At 48.0% G+C, this 15,241-nt stretch overlaps 1 protein-coding gene and 1 pseudogene across 1 annotated transcript; one reads left to right on the forward strand and one right to left on the reverse strand.

Moving 5' to 3' along the window:
- Window positions 1–201: 201 nt before the first annotated feature.
- LOC101340900 (40S ribosomal protein SA pseudogene) lies at window positions 202–1,095 on the reverse strand (annotated as a pseudogene).
- Window positions 1,096–12,110: 11,015 nt separating this feature from the next.
- Window positions 12,111–14,977, forward strand: MYOG (myogenin). Its single transcript, XM_004375271.1, has 3 exons — window positions 12,111–12,652; window positions 13,413–13,494; window positions 14,087–14,977. Exons 1-3 carry the CDS (start codon window positions 12,182–12,184, stop codon window positions 14,206–14,208), a joined length of 675 nt encoding a protein of 224 aa, XP_004375328.1. The 5' UTR covers window positions 12,111–12,181; the 3' UTR covers window positions 14,209–14,977.
- Window positions 14,978–15,241: the final 264 nt, after the last annotated feature.

Consider the following 15,241-nt stretch of genomic DNA (forward strand, 5'->3'; position numbering starts at 1 on the left):
TGCAAAATGGTGATAATAGTAATACCCTTATAGGGTTATTGTGAGGCTTAAATGAGACTAAGTTGGTCTGGCACTTAGCACAGGGCCTGGCAGAAAGGGCTCTGTAAATAATGACCCAAAGATTACTTAGAAGTTTAATTTCCAAATATTTGGTGATTTTCTCAAAATTTTTGTTTTCTTTCTCTTTTTAGAAACTGATGTTTATTTTCCATCAGCCTTATTTCCGTTTTCTAAGAGACTGTGCAAGAACCACTGAGCAGTAGGGGCTGCAGCGCAGTCTTCAGCTGCAGGCTGAGCACTCCCGTCTTCAGTAGGGAACTGCTCAGTAGTCACAGAGGGCACTTACATGTCTTCAGCCCAGTTTGTGACCTCTGGTTGAGCAGCAGTAAATTCAGGCGCCAGAGCAGTCCATCTGCCTGAAATTCTTCCTTAGTCACAGCATTATCAGCTGGAGCCTGCTCTTCCTTTGCAATCTCTTCCAGATCTCTCTAGAAGTAGAAATCAGGCATGACCTCCCAAGGGTGCTCCCGGAAAATGGTGCCACATATGCACAGAACTTCCCAGGCCAGCATCCACCACATCACACCCACCAAATGAGTTCCTTAGTTACATGGGATGGCAATGTCCACACAGGGCAGAGGGGAATTTGTGTTACACAGAACAATGGTGGACAGGTTCACATAAGACCCTTCTGTGAGAGGCTGGTGGTCAGCTCTGGGATCAGTAACACCAGAAGACGTGGCTGCCAGAAGGCTGCCTGGATCTGGTTAGTGAAGGTTCCAGGCATGAAGTGCCCAGCAGTAGGAGAGGCTCCAGTGACAGCAGCAAACTACAGCACGGCCCGCTGGCCAGTATTGCTGGAGGATATGACACTGACATCGGCTGGGTTTTCAATGGCAACAATCACCTGAGCTCCCAACAGAAGCTTGTCCCAGGTCCTCTGCAGGTTTACACTGTAGATGCCATCACTTTTCCTTTGTGGATATACTGTTCCGTTTGAAAGTCAAGGTTGGTACCACCTAAGTGGATTCCTACCGCAAGGAATTTGGGGACATCCTCCTCCTCCAACTTCAGGACATCAAGGGCTCCAGACATTGTGACAGTTTTCCCTTTAAGTTATGACGGGAACTGAGGACAACACTGTATGGACACTTTCCTGGGTAGTGTGGAGAAAAAAAGCTGTTATTGCTTTTTAGTTTAATTCCACTGTGGTCAGAGAACATGCTTTTTATTCTCAATATTTTTTAATTTATTGAGATTTGGTTTATGGTCCAGCATGTGTTCCATCTTGGTGAATGTTCCATGCATCTTTGAAAGAATGTGTATTCTGCTATTGTTGAGTGGAATGTTCTACAAATGTCAAATAGGTAAAGGTAAACGATAGTTTTTCAAGTTTTTTATTTCGGTATTGGAGCCCTGGTGGAGCACTAGTTAAGAGCTCGGCTGCTAACCAAAAGGTTGGCAGTTCAAATCCACCAGCAGCTCCTTGGAAACCCTATGGGGCAGTTCTACTCTGTCCTATAAGGTCTATAGAGTCAGAATCGACTCGAAGGCAACAGGTTTGATTTTTCTTTTTTCTTTTTTTGTATTGATGAACTGAAGCCCTGGTGTTGCAACAATTAAGCTGCTAAGTGAAAGGTCAGTGGTTTGAACCCACCAGCAGCTCTGAGGAAGAAAATATCTGGTGATCCGCTCCCATAAAGATTATAGCCTAGGAAACCCTATGGGGCAGTTCTACTCTATCACATAGGGTCCCTGTGAGTCAGAATTGACCGAATGGCACACAACAACATTTATGCATTGACCCTGTTATCATTATGTAATGTCCATCTTTATCCCTAGTAATATTTGTTATTCTGAAATATTTGTCTGATGTTAATATAGCCACTCTAGCTTTATGATTAGTGTTTGCATGATACATATTTTCCATGCTTTTACTCTGAACTTATCTGTTTTTATATGTAAAGTGAGTTTTTTGTAGACAGCTATAGCTGGATCTTACTTTTAAAATCCAGTCTACTTATATTTAATGTAATTATAGATGTGATTTGATTTAAATCTACCATCTTGCTAATTGTTTTTTATTTGTCCCATATGCTCTTTGTTCCTTTTTCCTGCTTTCTCCTAGATAACTCAGGAGCCCTGGTAGCACAGTGGTTAAGCGCTGGGTTGCTAACCGAAAGGTCAGCAGTTTGAACCACCAGCTGCTCTGTGGAAGAAAGATGTGGCAGTCTGCTTCCATAAAGATTACAGCCTTGGAAACCCTATGGGCAGTTCTACTCTGTCCTATAGGATCACTGTGAGTTGGAATTGACTCAACAGTTACAGTGGGTTTTCTAGATAACTGAGAATTTTTTAGTATTCCAATGTTATCTCCAGCTTAATAGTTATACTTCTGTGTTTTATTTTTTAGTGGTTGCTCTAGTGTTGATATGCATCTTTAATTTATCAATCTATGTTCAGATAATATTACACCACTTTGTGTATAATGTAAGACCCTTACGACAGTATGCTTCTGGTTTCCTCCCCCATTCTTTGCACTATTGTTGCCATACATGTTATTTCTATGCTATAAACTTTACAGTACATTGTTGTTATTTTTGATTTAAATAGGCAATTACGTTTTTTGAAAAAATTAAAAGTGAGAGGTGAAAAGTCTTTTAAATTTACCACTTCTGGTGTTCTTCATTCCTTTATGTAGATCTAAGTTCCTATCTGGTATAATTTTTTTTCTGCTGAAGAATTTCCTTTTAAGATTTCGTGCAGTGCAGATCTGCTGGCAATGAGTTTTGTCAGTTTCTATTTGTCTGAAGAAGCATTTATTTCACCTTCATTTTTGAAAGATGTTTTCATTGGGTATAGAATCCTTGATTGACAGGTTTTCTTTTCATTCAGTGGTTTAAAAATGTTGTTTATTGTCTTTTGGCCTTCATAAAATCAGACGAGAACTTGGCAGTAATTCTTATCTTTGTTCCTCCATATATAATGTGCCTCTTTTCTTCTGGCTGCTTTTAAGATTTATCACTGGGTTTCACAAGTCGATTATGATGTGCTTTGGTGTAATTTTGTTGTGTCTGTCCTTTTTCAGGTTTATTAAGTGACTTAGATCTGTGAACTTAGATTTCATCAAATTTGGAAAAAAATTAAGCCACTATTTCTTCTAAACAAACCCTGGTGGTATAGTGGTTAAGAGCTACAGCTGCTAACCCAAAGCTTGGCAGTTCAAATCCACCAGCCGCTCCTTGGAAACCCTATGGGGCAGTTCTACTCTGTCCTATAGGGTTGCTATGAGTCGGAATCAACTCGACAGCAATGGGTTTGGTTTTTGGTTTTGGTTTCTTCTAATATTTTTCTGTCTCTTTGGGACTCCAGTTACATGTCTATTAGTCCACTTGATATTGTCCCACAGGTCACTGAAGCTCTGTTTTGCAGTACTTTTTCTGTGTGTCTCACTTTGGATAGTTTCTATTACTTTATATTCCGGTTCACTGATCCTTTTTCAGTGTTTTGGGGGTCACTGATGGTTCAGTGGTAGAAGTCTCACCTTCCATGTGGGAGACCCAGGAGATCCATGTTCAACTTCCAGCCAATGCACTTTATGCACAGCCACCACCCTTCTGTCACTGGAGGCTTGCATGTTGCTATGATGCTGAGCAGGTTTCAGCAGAGATTCCAGATTAAGACAGACTAGAAAGAAAAGCCTGGCGATATACTTCTGAAAATCAGCCTATGAAAACCCCATGGATCACACTGGTCTGCCATTGTGCATGGGGTCACCATGAGTTAGAGGCCAACTTGACAGCAGTTGACAATAACTGCAACAATCTGCTGTTAATTCTTATTCCTTTTATGTTTTCTATTTCTCTCCTCATTGTGTTCAAAATTTTGCTTTGAATGCTTAAGTATACTGAGCATATTTATAATAGCTTTTTTAATTACCTTGTCTGCTAATTCTATTATCCTCATCATTTCTGGGTCTGTTTCAATTCACTGATTTTTCTCCTTATTATGGGTCACATTTTTCTGCTTCTTCACATGTCTATTAATTTTTTATTGGATGTCTGACATTGTGGATCTTATATAACTGAGGGTTGAATTTTATTCTATTCCTTTAAAGAGTGTTGGACTTTGTTCTGGCAGGCAGTTAAATTGCTTGCATATCAGTATTATCATTTTTAAAGTTTTTAAAGGCATATCTAGAATGGCCTTTACTCTACTACTAAGTGTAACTCTGGTGATATCTGCTAAATGCCCCATGTTTTCAGTGAGGTCTCTCTACTCTGGCTGGCAGGAACTTAAAACAATTAATGGCCCCATGTGAGTTTAGGAATTGTTGAAATGGAGAGGAGGGATTGCGGGACTTGTTGAGTGACTGGATGTGCAAGGATAAGAGATAGAGGAATCCCTGGTATCAGTAACCAATGACTGGATAGTATCAGTCACCAATAAGGGAAATATTGGAATGGGGGAAGAAAGTTGATGGATTCCATATCAGACGTTTTAAATTTTAGGTGCCTGCAAGACATGTGAGTGGAGCTGTCCACCAGAACTTTGGATGTATGGTCCGAAACTCAGGGAAGAAGTTAAAGCTGGAGTATAGACTCTGGAGTCATCAACACATGATAGCAAAGGGCAGCTAACACTTAAGAAGCAATTATATACATGGTAGTTGAAATTATGTACATGGTAGAATGAAATTACCAAGTGAGATTGTAGAGAAGAGGACTGAGAATAGAACATCCATGTTGAGGGGTGGGTTAGGAGGGGGAGCCCATGAAGAGAAAGAAGAGGAGAGAGGAAGGAAAGTAGAGGAGGAGGAATGGGAGAAAAATCAGAGAATAATTCGTAGATAGAGGAGTAATGGAAGCTAAGAGAGCAGAAAGTCTCAAGAAGGAGGGCATAGTCAACATCTTCAAATAGCACAGACCAGTCAAATAAGATTAAGATGAAGAAATATTTGGGGAAGAGGAGTTTTAGTGGCCCAGGGAAGGTGAAAGCCATGAATTGACAACTAGCTGGCAGGTGAGGAAGTAAAGAGAGTAATCATAAACGCCTCATTCTAGAAACTTGAAGAAGAAGGGAAGATTAGTGACAGACCCTGAGAAAATAGGAGAGACTTTAGTGTGTTCATTGGCTGAGAGGAAAGACCAGCAGAGAGGGAGAAGTTAAAGATGCCGGAAATAAAGCGGGACAATGGAATCAAGTCGTCAGAAGAGACAAAAGTAATAGGATCAATAGCACAGAAAAGGTTCCCCAAGTCCTTACAGTTAATAGGTAGAAATACTACTTATGGTTGGCAGGCAATGCATAATTCATCACCCCCATTTTAAAGATAGAGAAATGAAGCCCAGAAGGAGAAGAGACTTGCCTCAAACCACATAGCTAAGAAGTGGCAGAACTAATCTGGCCCACCCAGCCCCCAGCTGACTTCTATCCCAGGAGGCTCCCTCTGGGAGTCTAGAGTCTTGACCACCCTGCAGGAACCTGGGAAACACTGGATGTGTGAGTTCCAGAGAGGGGAATGCAGGGAGGGTCTCGGGGCGCATTCTGGGAAGGGGTGGCTCTCAGGAGAGGGGTTGGGGAGGAGAGGACAGAGCAAGGAGGAAAGCAGAGGCATCTCCACCCAGGCAGCAGCTGCTCCCAAATATGTCACAACTTGTCAAAGAGGCAGAAATAGAAGCTGCCCAGGGAGTGGAAGGGGGGTGGGGTGACATGCTGGGGCTTCTGAACCCACAGGCAGGGCAGAGTGGGGAGGCTGGAAGGGAACGGGGACAGGCAGGGGGGCTGAGTCCAGAGGTGACGATGGCTAGCGTATACCAGGCAGTTCTAGGTAGACTGAAATGGGTCCAGAAAACCATCTGGTTGTCTTTCAGGAAGGTTGAGTATGGGAGCAGAAGTGGAGATGAGAAAGGGACAAAATATCCCAAAGAAAACTGCCCCCTCTGATCCTATTAGTCCCACTCTTTAGGGCTAGGCCTCGTTCAAACAACCCACACAACAGTCCTCCTTCTTCCCCCAACTCCATCAGCGCTTCCTTCAGACCCCCATGCTGAGTCAGAAAAAGAATGTCACCTCTCAAAGGGCCATTTGGATCACTCAGGTCAGCATCTTGATTTACAGGTGGAGAAACTGAGGCCCAGAGAGGAGAAATGACTGGCATCAGGCTCCATGGCAATATGCCTGCCAGACTCCTTATCCAGCATTCCTTCTACCACTTGCCCTTAACTTCCTGTCAGTATTTGCCTTAACCAGCGAGCTGAAGGCTCTGCTCTCATAGGAATGAGGAATGCTTATAGGAAATCCTCATCCATATTTCTAAAGATCCAGACCCCCTAGGCTCACACTGCCACATGCTCTGCTGGGTTCGGTTCTGCTTTTTTTTAAAAATCAACTCTCTGCCTTGTCTCCACCAGTCACCTCCCAGTGACCCCTCTTCGCCTCTGACCCATTCCCTTCCACCTCCAGACCCACACAGTCCCCCACACCAAGGCCAGAGATTCTTGATGAATGAGCCTGGCTCTGAGCCCCAGATTCCAGGCAAGGACGGGATTTCCCAGTGGTCATCTGACTCTCAATCCTCAATGGAAACAATGTGTGGCCTCCGGAGGTCTGGGGCCCTCTCTCCCCTCTTCCTCACCTCTTAGCCCCAGCTCCCATCTGCTCCCAGGTCAACCCTCTCCTCCGTCTCTCCCTGGCCTCTCCAGCCCACAGTGTCTCACCCCTCTCTTGGGTCTTCTTTTCATCTCTCCAGCTGACTCCCTGAACTTTCCATTGTAAACCTAGAGGACCTCCAATCCCCTCACTGCCAGCCTACCTGTGGCCCCAGATCCACCGGGAAAGCAGGCACTCACAGAATCCTGCTTCACCTACCAGCCTCAGGAGGGAGGGGGGCTTCTTCTAGATTCAGCCCAAGGCCAAAGCTCAGAAAGTCCAACAGCAGACATCCTTTATGCTCTGACACCAGCACTCTGCACACCCTTGTGTAAGTCACTTCCCTGATCTGGACCTCAGTTTCCCCATTTGTGGCAGGAAGAAGGCAGATTAGCTGATCCTTAGGCCACCTTCCAGCTCTACCATCCTATGGTTCTGTGATCGGTTCTCACCCAGAGGCAAGGCTACTGTCCCACAAAAATTGATGCTGATTTGCATGTAATACAATATGCATGCATCTACGTCCTACAGAAATGCACAAGCATTCCTTCCACCCAACCCTCACCTAGTCCTCATTAATAATATCCAGAAACTAAGATACAACTATTGGTCTCTACTTGTCTGGAGCAAAAGAGAAAGAAGGAAACCAAAGACTCAAAGAAGAAACTGGTCTACAGGACAAATAGTTCACACAAATTACGACCTCATCTACCCTAAGACCAGAGGAACTAGATGGTGCCTAGCTACAACTACCAACCATCCTAATTAAGGCCACGATAGATGGATCCTGATAGAATGGTAGAAAAATGTGGAACAGAGCCTGAAATTCTTAAAAAAAAAAAAAAAAAAAAACAGACCTACTGGACTGGTTAAGACTAGAGGACTCCCAAGACTGTTGCCCTGAGATACTTATCAGACCTTGAACTAAAATTAATCCCTGAGGTCACCTTGTAGCTAAGTAACAAAGTGGCTCAAAAAGTAATGAATATTGTCTCTAAGTACTGTGCTTTTTTTAAAAAACCACTTACATGAGACCAAATGGTCAACAGTTACTTTAAAACAAAGATGAGAATGTAAGGGGCCAGGGAAACTAGATTAATGGAAACGGAACAACCAGAATGGAAATATTGAGAATGTTCACACATTGTGAAGGCTATAACCAATGTCACTGAACAACTTGTGTAGAAACTGTTGAATGGGAACATAAACTGCTGTGTAAACCTTCACTGAAAACACAATAAATATTATTAAAATAATCATAATAATAATACCCAGAGACCTAGCCTAGGGAAACGAAAGATGGGGCCTGTTTGGAGAAGTTAGAGGCTCCCACCCTTCCAGACCCTTTTTCTTGCTCCTCTTTTTCCCAAGCACATGAGACCCTGGGATGGGAAATTTGCTTTGATTTTAGCCAAGCAACCTGGCAGCCCAGGTCAGCCCACCTGCCAGGTAAGCAGGGGCTGGAAGATGCTAGAGGTCAGAGAGCTGGGACTAGGTGTGTAGCACAGGGGGAAGGAAGCAGCAGGCAGCCAGTGAAGGGTATTTCTGAGCACTTTGAAATCTAACCGCTACCTTGCAAATGAGATCAGCCCAGCATGCAAATAGACAGAATCAAGCTGAGACAGTCCGGGTAGGGGAGAAAACGGCCTGGCCCTGGAGCCCCAGCAGGGGGACAAGGGCTTCCTCTGGAGGGAGCAGGAATGCTGGAAGAGAAGGCTCCAGTTGGGGGCAGGGGCCCTGTGTGCCCAAGCCAGCAGGGGTGGGGATTAGGGCTGGACGCCCCACTGTCAGGTTAGAGCTGATGGATCGCCGCTGATGGCGGAGCACAAAGGCTGCTCTGTGCTTGGCACCAATGTGTTCCCATCCATCAGAGGGCAGCTCGTGTGGGGTGGAGGGGTGTGCGGGGGGAGGAAGGCTGAGTCTCTAGATGCAGCTTCTCCACAGCTCAGCTCTGAGAGAGGAATAAGGTGGGTAAAGGGCCAATCTCCCCAACAGGGTGTTGGGAGGTCAGAAATACCTGAGGAGTCCCTGGGTGGTGCCAATGGTTAATGCACTCAGCCACTAACCAAAAGGTTGGAGGTTTGAGTCCACACAGAGGCACCTCAGAGGAAAAGCCCTGGTGATCGAATTCCAAAAAATCAGCCGTTGAAAACCCAATGGAGCACAATTCTACTCTGACACACACGGGGTCATCATGAGTTGGAGTTGACTCAACGACAACTGGTGGTGGTGGCAGAGATATCCAAGTTGTCTGTAAAGATTAAAGCCTAGGAAACCCTATGGGGCAGCTCGACTCTGTCCTATAGGGGTTGCTATTAGTCAGAATTGACTCAATGGCACACAACAACAACCACTTTCTACCTTGGCTAAATGACTTTGGGTACTTATATTCCTTACTCAACTGTAAGTACTTCGAAGGCCGAAAGACCATGTCTTATTCAGGTTAATAACCCTAGCACCTCACACAAGGGGCTCAATACATGTGTCTTGATTGAAAGAATGAATGAATAAATCTAAACACACAAAGGAGAGTCAGGTTTTCCCTCCCCCATTTCTGCTGCTCTAGTCCCCTGGAGGCAATAAGCAGAGCCGGGGAAACAGCCTGAGGAGGAGAACTGAGTCTAAGGGGGAAGTGGTAATGAGCAGGCGTGAGAAAAGGACAACACAAGGAAAAGGACTAACACTAATTGGGTGTTTCCATGTTCCAGGTGCCATTCCATTTAATACAACAACAATCGCTCCCCTATGAGAAACACACATACACACCATCGTTTTTGCCAACCTGAACCATGGCTCCTCTCTGGGTGGCTGACCCATCCTCATGCCTTTGCGTGGGTTGTTCAGACCTTCATCACCTCGTTCCTGATTATTGTCATGTTCTTCTATATGGTCTCCTCACCTTAGTATTCAAGTTCCTCCATGCCCAGTTGGGCTTCCACCTATCTTTGCAGACTTGTCCCCAGTCACCACCTTACCTGAACCTGAGCTCCATACAGACCAGTCTACCCAATGCCCCCTTTGCCTTCCAGAGATATCTCCTCTTTCCATCCAAATCCTGCCTGTTCATCACCCAGCCTCATGTTCTCTCTTTCTCAGGCCTTCCTCAGAGACCCTAGCCTTCCATGGTTTCGCCTTTCTATAAACTCCTGAAACACTCTTTTGTGAATCCACTCATTTGCAGTTGATCATGGCACCCATGTTTACCCTTGAGTTAAAGTAGCTCTCTCTTGCATTGTCATTTAGCATTCACATTTCAGTGTCCATGCTCACCAGAACTGGATAGTAAGATCCTGGAATCCATCAGAGAACAAACCTGTTTCTCTTCCAATCTTTGAGGAAGTGGACACATTGTTTAAGAGTAAGTCAGATTCGATCTCAAAAGAATAAAAATATGCAATTTCTGGGTTTCCATAGTAGCTCTGACATCACTTCTTTTCTCAGGGTTCATAGGATTAGTGTGTAAACTGAGACAAAGAGTTTTTTTTTTTTCTTTGCTGGGGAGTGTTTTGTTGGGGGAGTGTGTCTCGGGAGTAGACATTCTTTCTTTTTCAGCCCAATTGGTTGGGGCCAAAGAAGGTTTAGAACTCCCAGCCCCCATGCTGCCACTTTCCATAGTGCTGGTGAGGCCAAGAACCACATTAGGAGCTCATTGCCCCCTAAGATGCTCGGGGCTCCTTTGTTGTCCATCTATGTCCTCTCCTCATCTCTGTGTCCTACCCCAAAAGGACAGCAGGATGTTCCTGGCTCCTTGTCATGCATAACAGAAGGGAAGGCAGACGTCCTCAAGCGCTGTTCAGACATCACTTCCCCTGCAAAGTCTTCCCTGAGTCCCCAGCATGGTTCCTTCTTCCCCTTACTGTCCTTGCCACTGGCTTGAATTATAAGATCAGTCTCATCTGTCATATGTTGGGGGGATCAGACTTAATCTGTATGGTCCTAGAGAGAAGAACTGGGACCAAAGGGTAAAGGATACAGGAGGCAGATTGCAGCTCAAAATCCAGAAGGACTCCCTGTGGCCACAGCTGCACATCAGTGGAATGGGCTGCCTTGTGAGATCAGCACAAGCTGGACAATGGCCATCTAGAGAGGGGATTCAGGCATTAGGGGTGGGGTAAACTAGGTGACCATGTGGTCTACTAGATGGTAAGGTCCTCGAGGGTAGAGACCCTGCCTTTGGCTTCCCCATAATCCTCAGTGCTAAAACTAAGCCTTGTCCACTGTTGGTATCTGAGGACTGCCCAGGGCACTGGAAGGAATGGGTACTCTCAGACCCCAAGGCCTCTACTGAGAGGCGGCTGTGGACTGAGAAGCCGGAAAGTTAAATAGTCCCTCCTCCACCTGACACTTGAGCCCTGTAGGATATGTGTAAATTGATGGCAGAGACAAGAAGAGCAGACCAACCAAGCCAGGGAGTCAAGAAGAGCAGAGACTTAAACTGAGTCTGAAGGGTCCTACTTTCTCTCCTTCTCACTTCATCCACCATAAGGAATCAGGAGAATTCTGGTGTCCTAATGGGGCTAGAAACAGAGTTAAGGAGGACACAGAAGGGCAGATAAATGATCCAGAGTGAAAGAGGGAGAAGACGGGGGCAGAGGAGAGGCAAGGAAGAGGTGGGTTTAGGCTGGGACCTTAAGAAGCCAATTTATCCATCCCCCTGCTTCCTAACAGTGGGCAACAGTGTGGGGAGGGGGCAAGGTGTAGCTGCAAGTTCTAATACTCACTCTGATTCTGGCCAGCTGTATTAACTGAAAAACTTTCCCTGACCCTTCCAAAAACAAAACCAAAACCAAAAATCCTCTTGCTTCAATTTACCGCTAATCACATGAGACCTAAGAGAATACATGATGTCAAAGATACCTTGGAAACCTGAAGTTGAATCCATTTGTCCTCTGAGTTTCAATCCTTCTTATTCCTGGCCAGTAGACACCCAACACATCCCCAAAATTTTGAAGCAGTTTCATTCTTTGGGGAGGAGGTTCTTTAAAAGTCTTACTGACTGACATAGTCTGGGTAAGGTGCTGGTCAGAAAGCAGGGGGATGGATAAATTGGCTTCTTAAGGTCCCTTCCAGCCTAAACACACCTCTTCCTTGGCCCTCCTCTGCCCCTTCAGCTTCTTTGGGACTAGCAAGAAGAAAGAAGGCAGGCAGCCCAGCTAGGCGTAATTGAAAGGAGCAGATGAGAGGAGAATGCCTGTCCTCCCCCACCTCCCCTGTCCCACGGGAGAGATGAAAACTAATCAAATTACACCCGACGGCCTCCCTACCCGTGCACAGGAGCCGGTCCGGGCCCGGGGCAGGCTGGCTGGGTGGGGTGGGGGCCGGGGGAGAGAGAAGGGGAATCACATCTAATCCACTGGAAACGTCTTGATGTGCAGCAACAGCTTAGAGGGGGGCTCAGGTTTCTGTGGCGTTGGCTATATTTATCTCTGGTTCCATGCCAGCAGGGAGGGTTTAAATGGCACCCAGCAGTTGGCGTGAGGGGCTGCAGGAGCTTGGGGGCTGGTGGCAGGAACAAGTCTTTTCCGACCCCATGGAGCTGTATGAGACATCCCCCTACTTCTACCAGGAACCCCGCTTCTATGATGGAGAAAACTACCTGCCCGTCCACCTCCAGGGCTTCGAGCCTCCGGGCTATGAGCGGACTGAGCTCGGCCTCAGCCCCGAGGCCCGAGGGCCCCTAGAAGACAAGGGGCTGGGGACCCCAGAGCACTGCCCAGGCCAGTGCCTGCCATGGGCGTGTAAGGTGTGTAAGAGGAAGTCGGTGTCTGTGGACCGGCGGCGGGCGGCCACTTTGAGGGAGAAACGCAGGCTCAAGAAGGTGAACGAGGCCTTCGAGGCTCTGAAGAGGAGCACCCTGCTCAACCCCAACCAGCGGCTGCCCAAGGTGGAGATCCTGCGCAGCGCCATCCAGTACATCGAGCGCCTGCAGGCCCTGCTCAGCACCCTCAACCAGGAGGAGCGCGACCTCCGCTACCGAGGCGGGGGCGGGCCCCAGCCAGGGGTAAGTGGCCATCCCATCCACTGGGCCTGCGGGAGTGGGCCAGAGGAGGCCCTTGGACAGCCTCAGGACAGCACAGTGGGGCTTAGTCAGAGGGGCCTTGGGGGGCTGCAGGACCCCTTCCTTTGTCAGAGCTGGGCTGTCCAGCTGACCGCGTATGTCTCTGTGTCCTTTCCAGACAAGATAAAGGTGGTGGGGAGGAGGTGCAGACGGGGGTATGTGTGCTCTGAACTGAAGGAGGGACCCAGGAACATGTCCACGTCAGCCCACTGGGGGTGAGGATTAATCCTGGTGTTGGGATATAGGGTCTAAAGGGCTAGGCCAAGCACATGGGAGAAGACTGCTTTGCCCCCGGCCCACCCTCACCCTGTGTGTAGCTGAGCAGAGGAAATCAAACCCGCTCAGCCCCATTGGAACCCCACAGGCCTGAGCAGAAGTGGTCCTGCTTGGGCTGGACCCTCTGCCTCTTTCATCTTTAACCAGAGGCAGGAAAACCAGAGGCCCCTTTAAGCTGTGTGTCCTGTGAGAGCAGAATCACCTCCCAGGGTCAAGGCCACGGAAGGCCTGGAGGCAGAGGCTCTGGGTCACAGAAAGGAGCTGGTTGTGAAGATTCTTGAGGTGGGGGGTGGCCTGGGCTGAAGGGCTGCCGCCCATGACCCACCCTCCAACCCCATCACACGTGCTTCTACCCTCTAGGATTGGGCGGGAAGAGACATCTAAGAATGCCTGTGCCCTGACCTTGGGCCTTCCCGCTATCTTGCAGGTGCCCAGTGAATGCAGCTCCCACAGCGCCTCCTGCAGTCCAGAGTGGGGCAGCGCACTGGAGTTCGGGCCCAACCCTGGGGGTAAGTGAGGCCTGGATCCTGGTGACCTTGGCTCAAATCCCTCAGTCCTCACCCCCACTCCTACCCCCTAGACCTGGTTCTCCCCTCTTACCTTATTTCCTGCTCCAGCCCTCTTTCCTTGGCCTCTCCTTGGAACTGCTGAACCCAGGTTCCCAAGCATGCCTCCCTGAGTGGTCTAGGGCTCCTGCAGTGCCCCAGCTGGTGCCCGGCAGCAGCTGACCTTCTCCACGGAGAGGAGAATGTTTCTGCCCCAGGGGTCCCTGGCAATTGCTGAGTAGGTGCTGCAAAACTGGGCCTAGCAAAGTGCAGTTCCAGTCTCCAAGGATACACTGCCCTGGCTCCATCTTGGAATAGCTGCTTCCAAATCCTAACCCCACTAGGGGAGGTCGGGGGGAGGCAAGTGTGTGCATGCGCACACACACACGTACACGCGTGCACACACACACACACCCGGCATCAGGAAAGGCACAGGCTGGGGAGTAGGATTCCTGAGTTTTGCTCGCCCATGTGTCCTGAAAAACCTATGACACCCCAAGGGGTTCAAGACCCCCTTCACCCCCCAGGTCACACCCTCCCCACCTTCTCCTTGCAGATCACCTGCTCACAGCTGACCCTGCGGATGCCCACAACCTGCACTCCCTCACCTCCATCGTGGACAGCATCACAGTGGAGGATGTCACTGTGGCCTTCCCAGACGACACCATGCCCAATTGAGATAGTCTGCCAGGCCAGGCATCCGTGCGAGCCCCCCGAGCTGACCAGAGCCACCACCACTTCTGCAGCAGGGACCTCCTAAACCATGCTGCCCTGATGCCAGGAAGGCAGCTCCAGGGCTACCAAATGCCAAACCATCCTCTCCTTATCTACATAAGGTTAACCCACCACCCAGCAGGGGAACGGACTCCCTCATTCAGCTGACTCCTTAGAGCAGAAGGCATCCCGTTTCCTGGGAGATAAAGCAGGGGACCAGAGCGCCCCCCATGTATGCCCCCTGGGTCAGGGGGCAAACTCAGGAGCTTCCCTTTTATCATAATACAGCCTCCAACTCCCACTTCCCAAAAGAAACATTTCAGGAGACAAAGACAGTGTCCCGACCTGGACAAGCTGCACACATCTCCTGCTCTTGTCTCTTCCAAAGCCAGGGGCTGGGCTGGGCCTGCCCTGAATTGAGGGAGAAGAAGGCAGCGGGGGGAATAATCCTGTTCCTAAGTCCCTGGGGGGCCAAGCTTTTGCAGTGAATATTGGGAACCTTCCAGTGGTTTTATGTATTGTTTTGTTTTGTGTGTTGTTTGTAAAACTGCCATCTGACCAAGGTCTCCTGTGCTGAAGTTGCCAGGGACAGGCAGGGAAGGGGGAGGGGGGACTCCTGGGGTGATTTCTTTTGTTAACTAAGCATTGTGTGGTTTTGCCATTGTTTTGTAATTTTTCGCTAACTTATTTGGATTTCCTTTTTTAAGAAATGAATAAAGAATAGTTGCTAGAAGAGTGTCAGTGATGATGTAGATGGGGGAGGGGGAGACCAGACACCCCGGCCCTTCCACTCAGCCATCCAGACACACTCCTGGGGCAGGGCTTCCAAGGATGGGAGCGGGTGGAGCTTTGGGGAAGAACCAATACTCCAAAAGCACTGGAGGCACCATCTTGTGGGTGGTCACTAGGGGCTAGGGATCCCTGCTCTTTTACCATTACAACAGAAGCCAAGTCTGGTCCACAGGCTGGGTGAAGACTAGATCACAGAAATCCTGGT

This window comes from Trichechus manatus, unplaced genomic scaffold, assembly GCF_000243295.1.
Source record: "Trichechus manatus latirostris isolate Lorelei unplaced genomic scaffold, TriManLat1.0 scaffold00035, whole genome shotgun sequence".
In the NCBI taxonomy this organism is placed as follows: domain Eukaryota; kingdom Metazoa; phylum Chordata; class Mammalia; order Sirenia; family Trichechidae; genus Trichechus; species Trichechus manatus.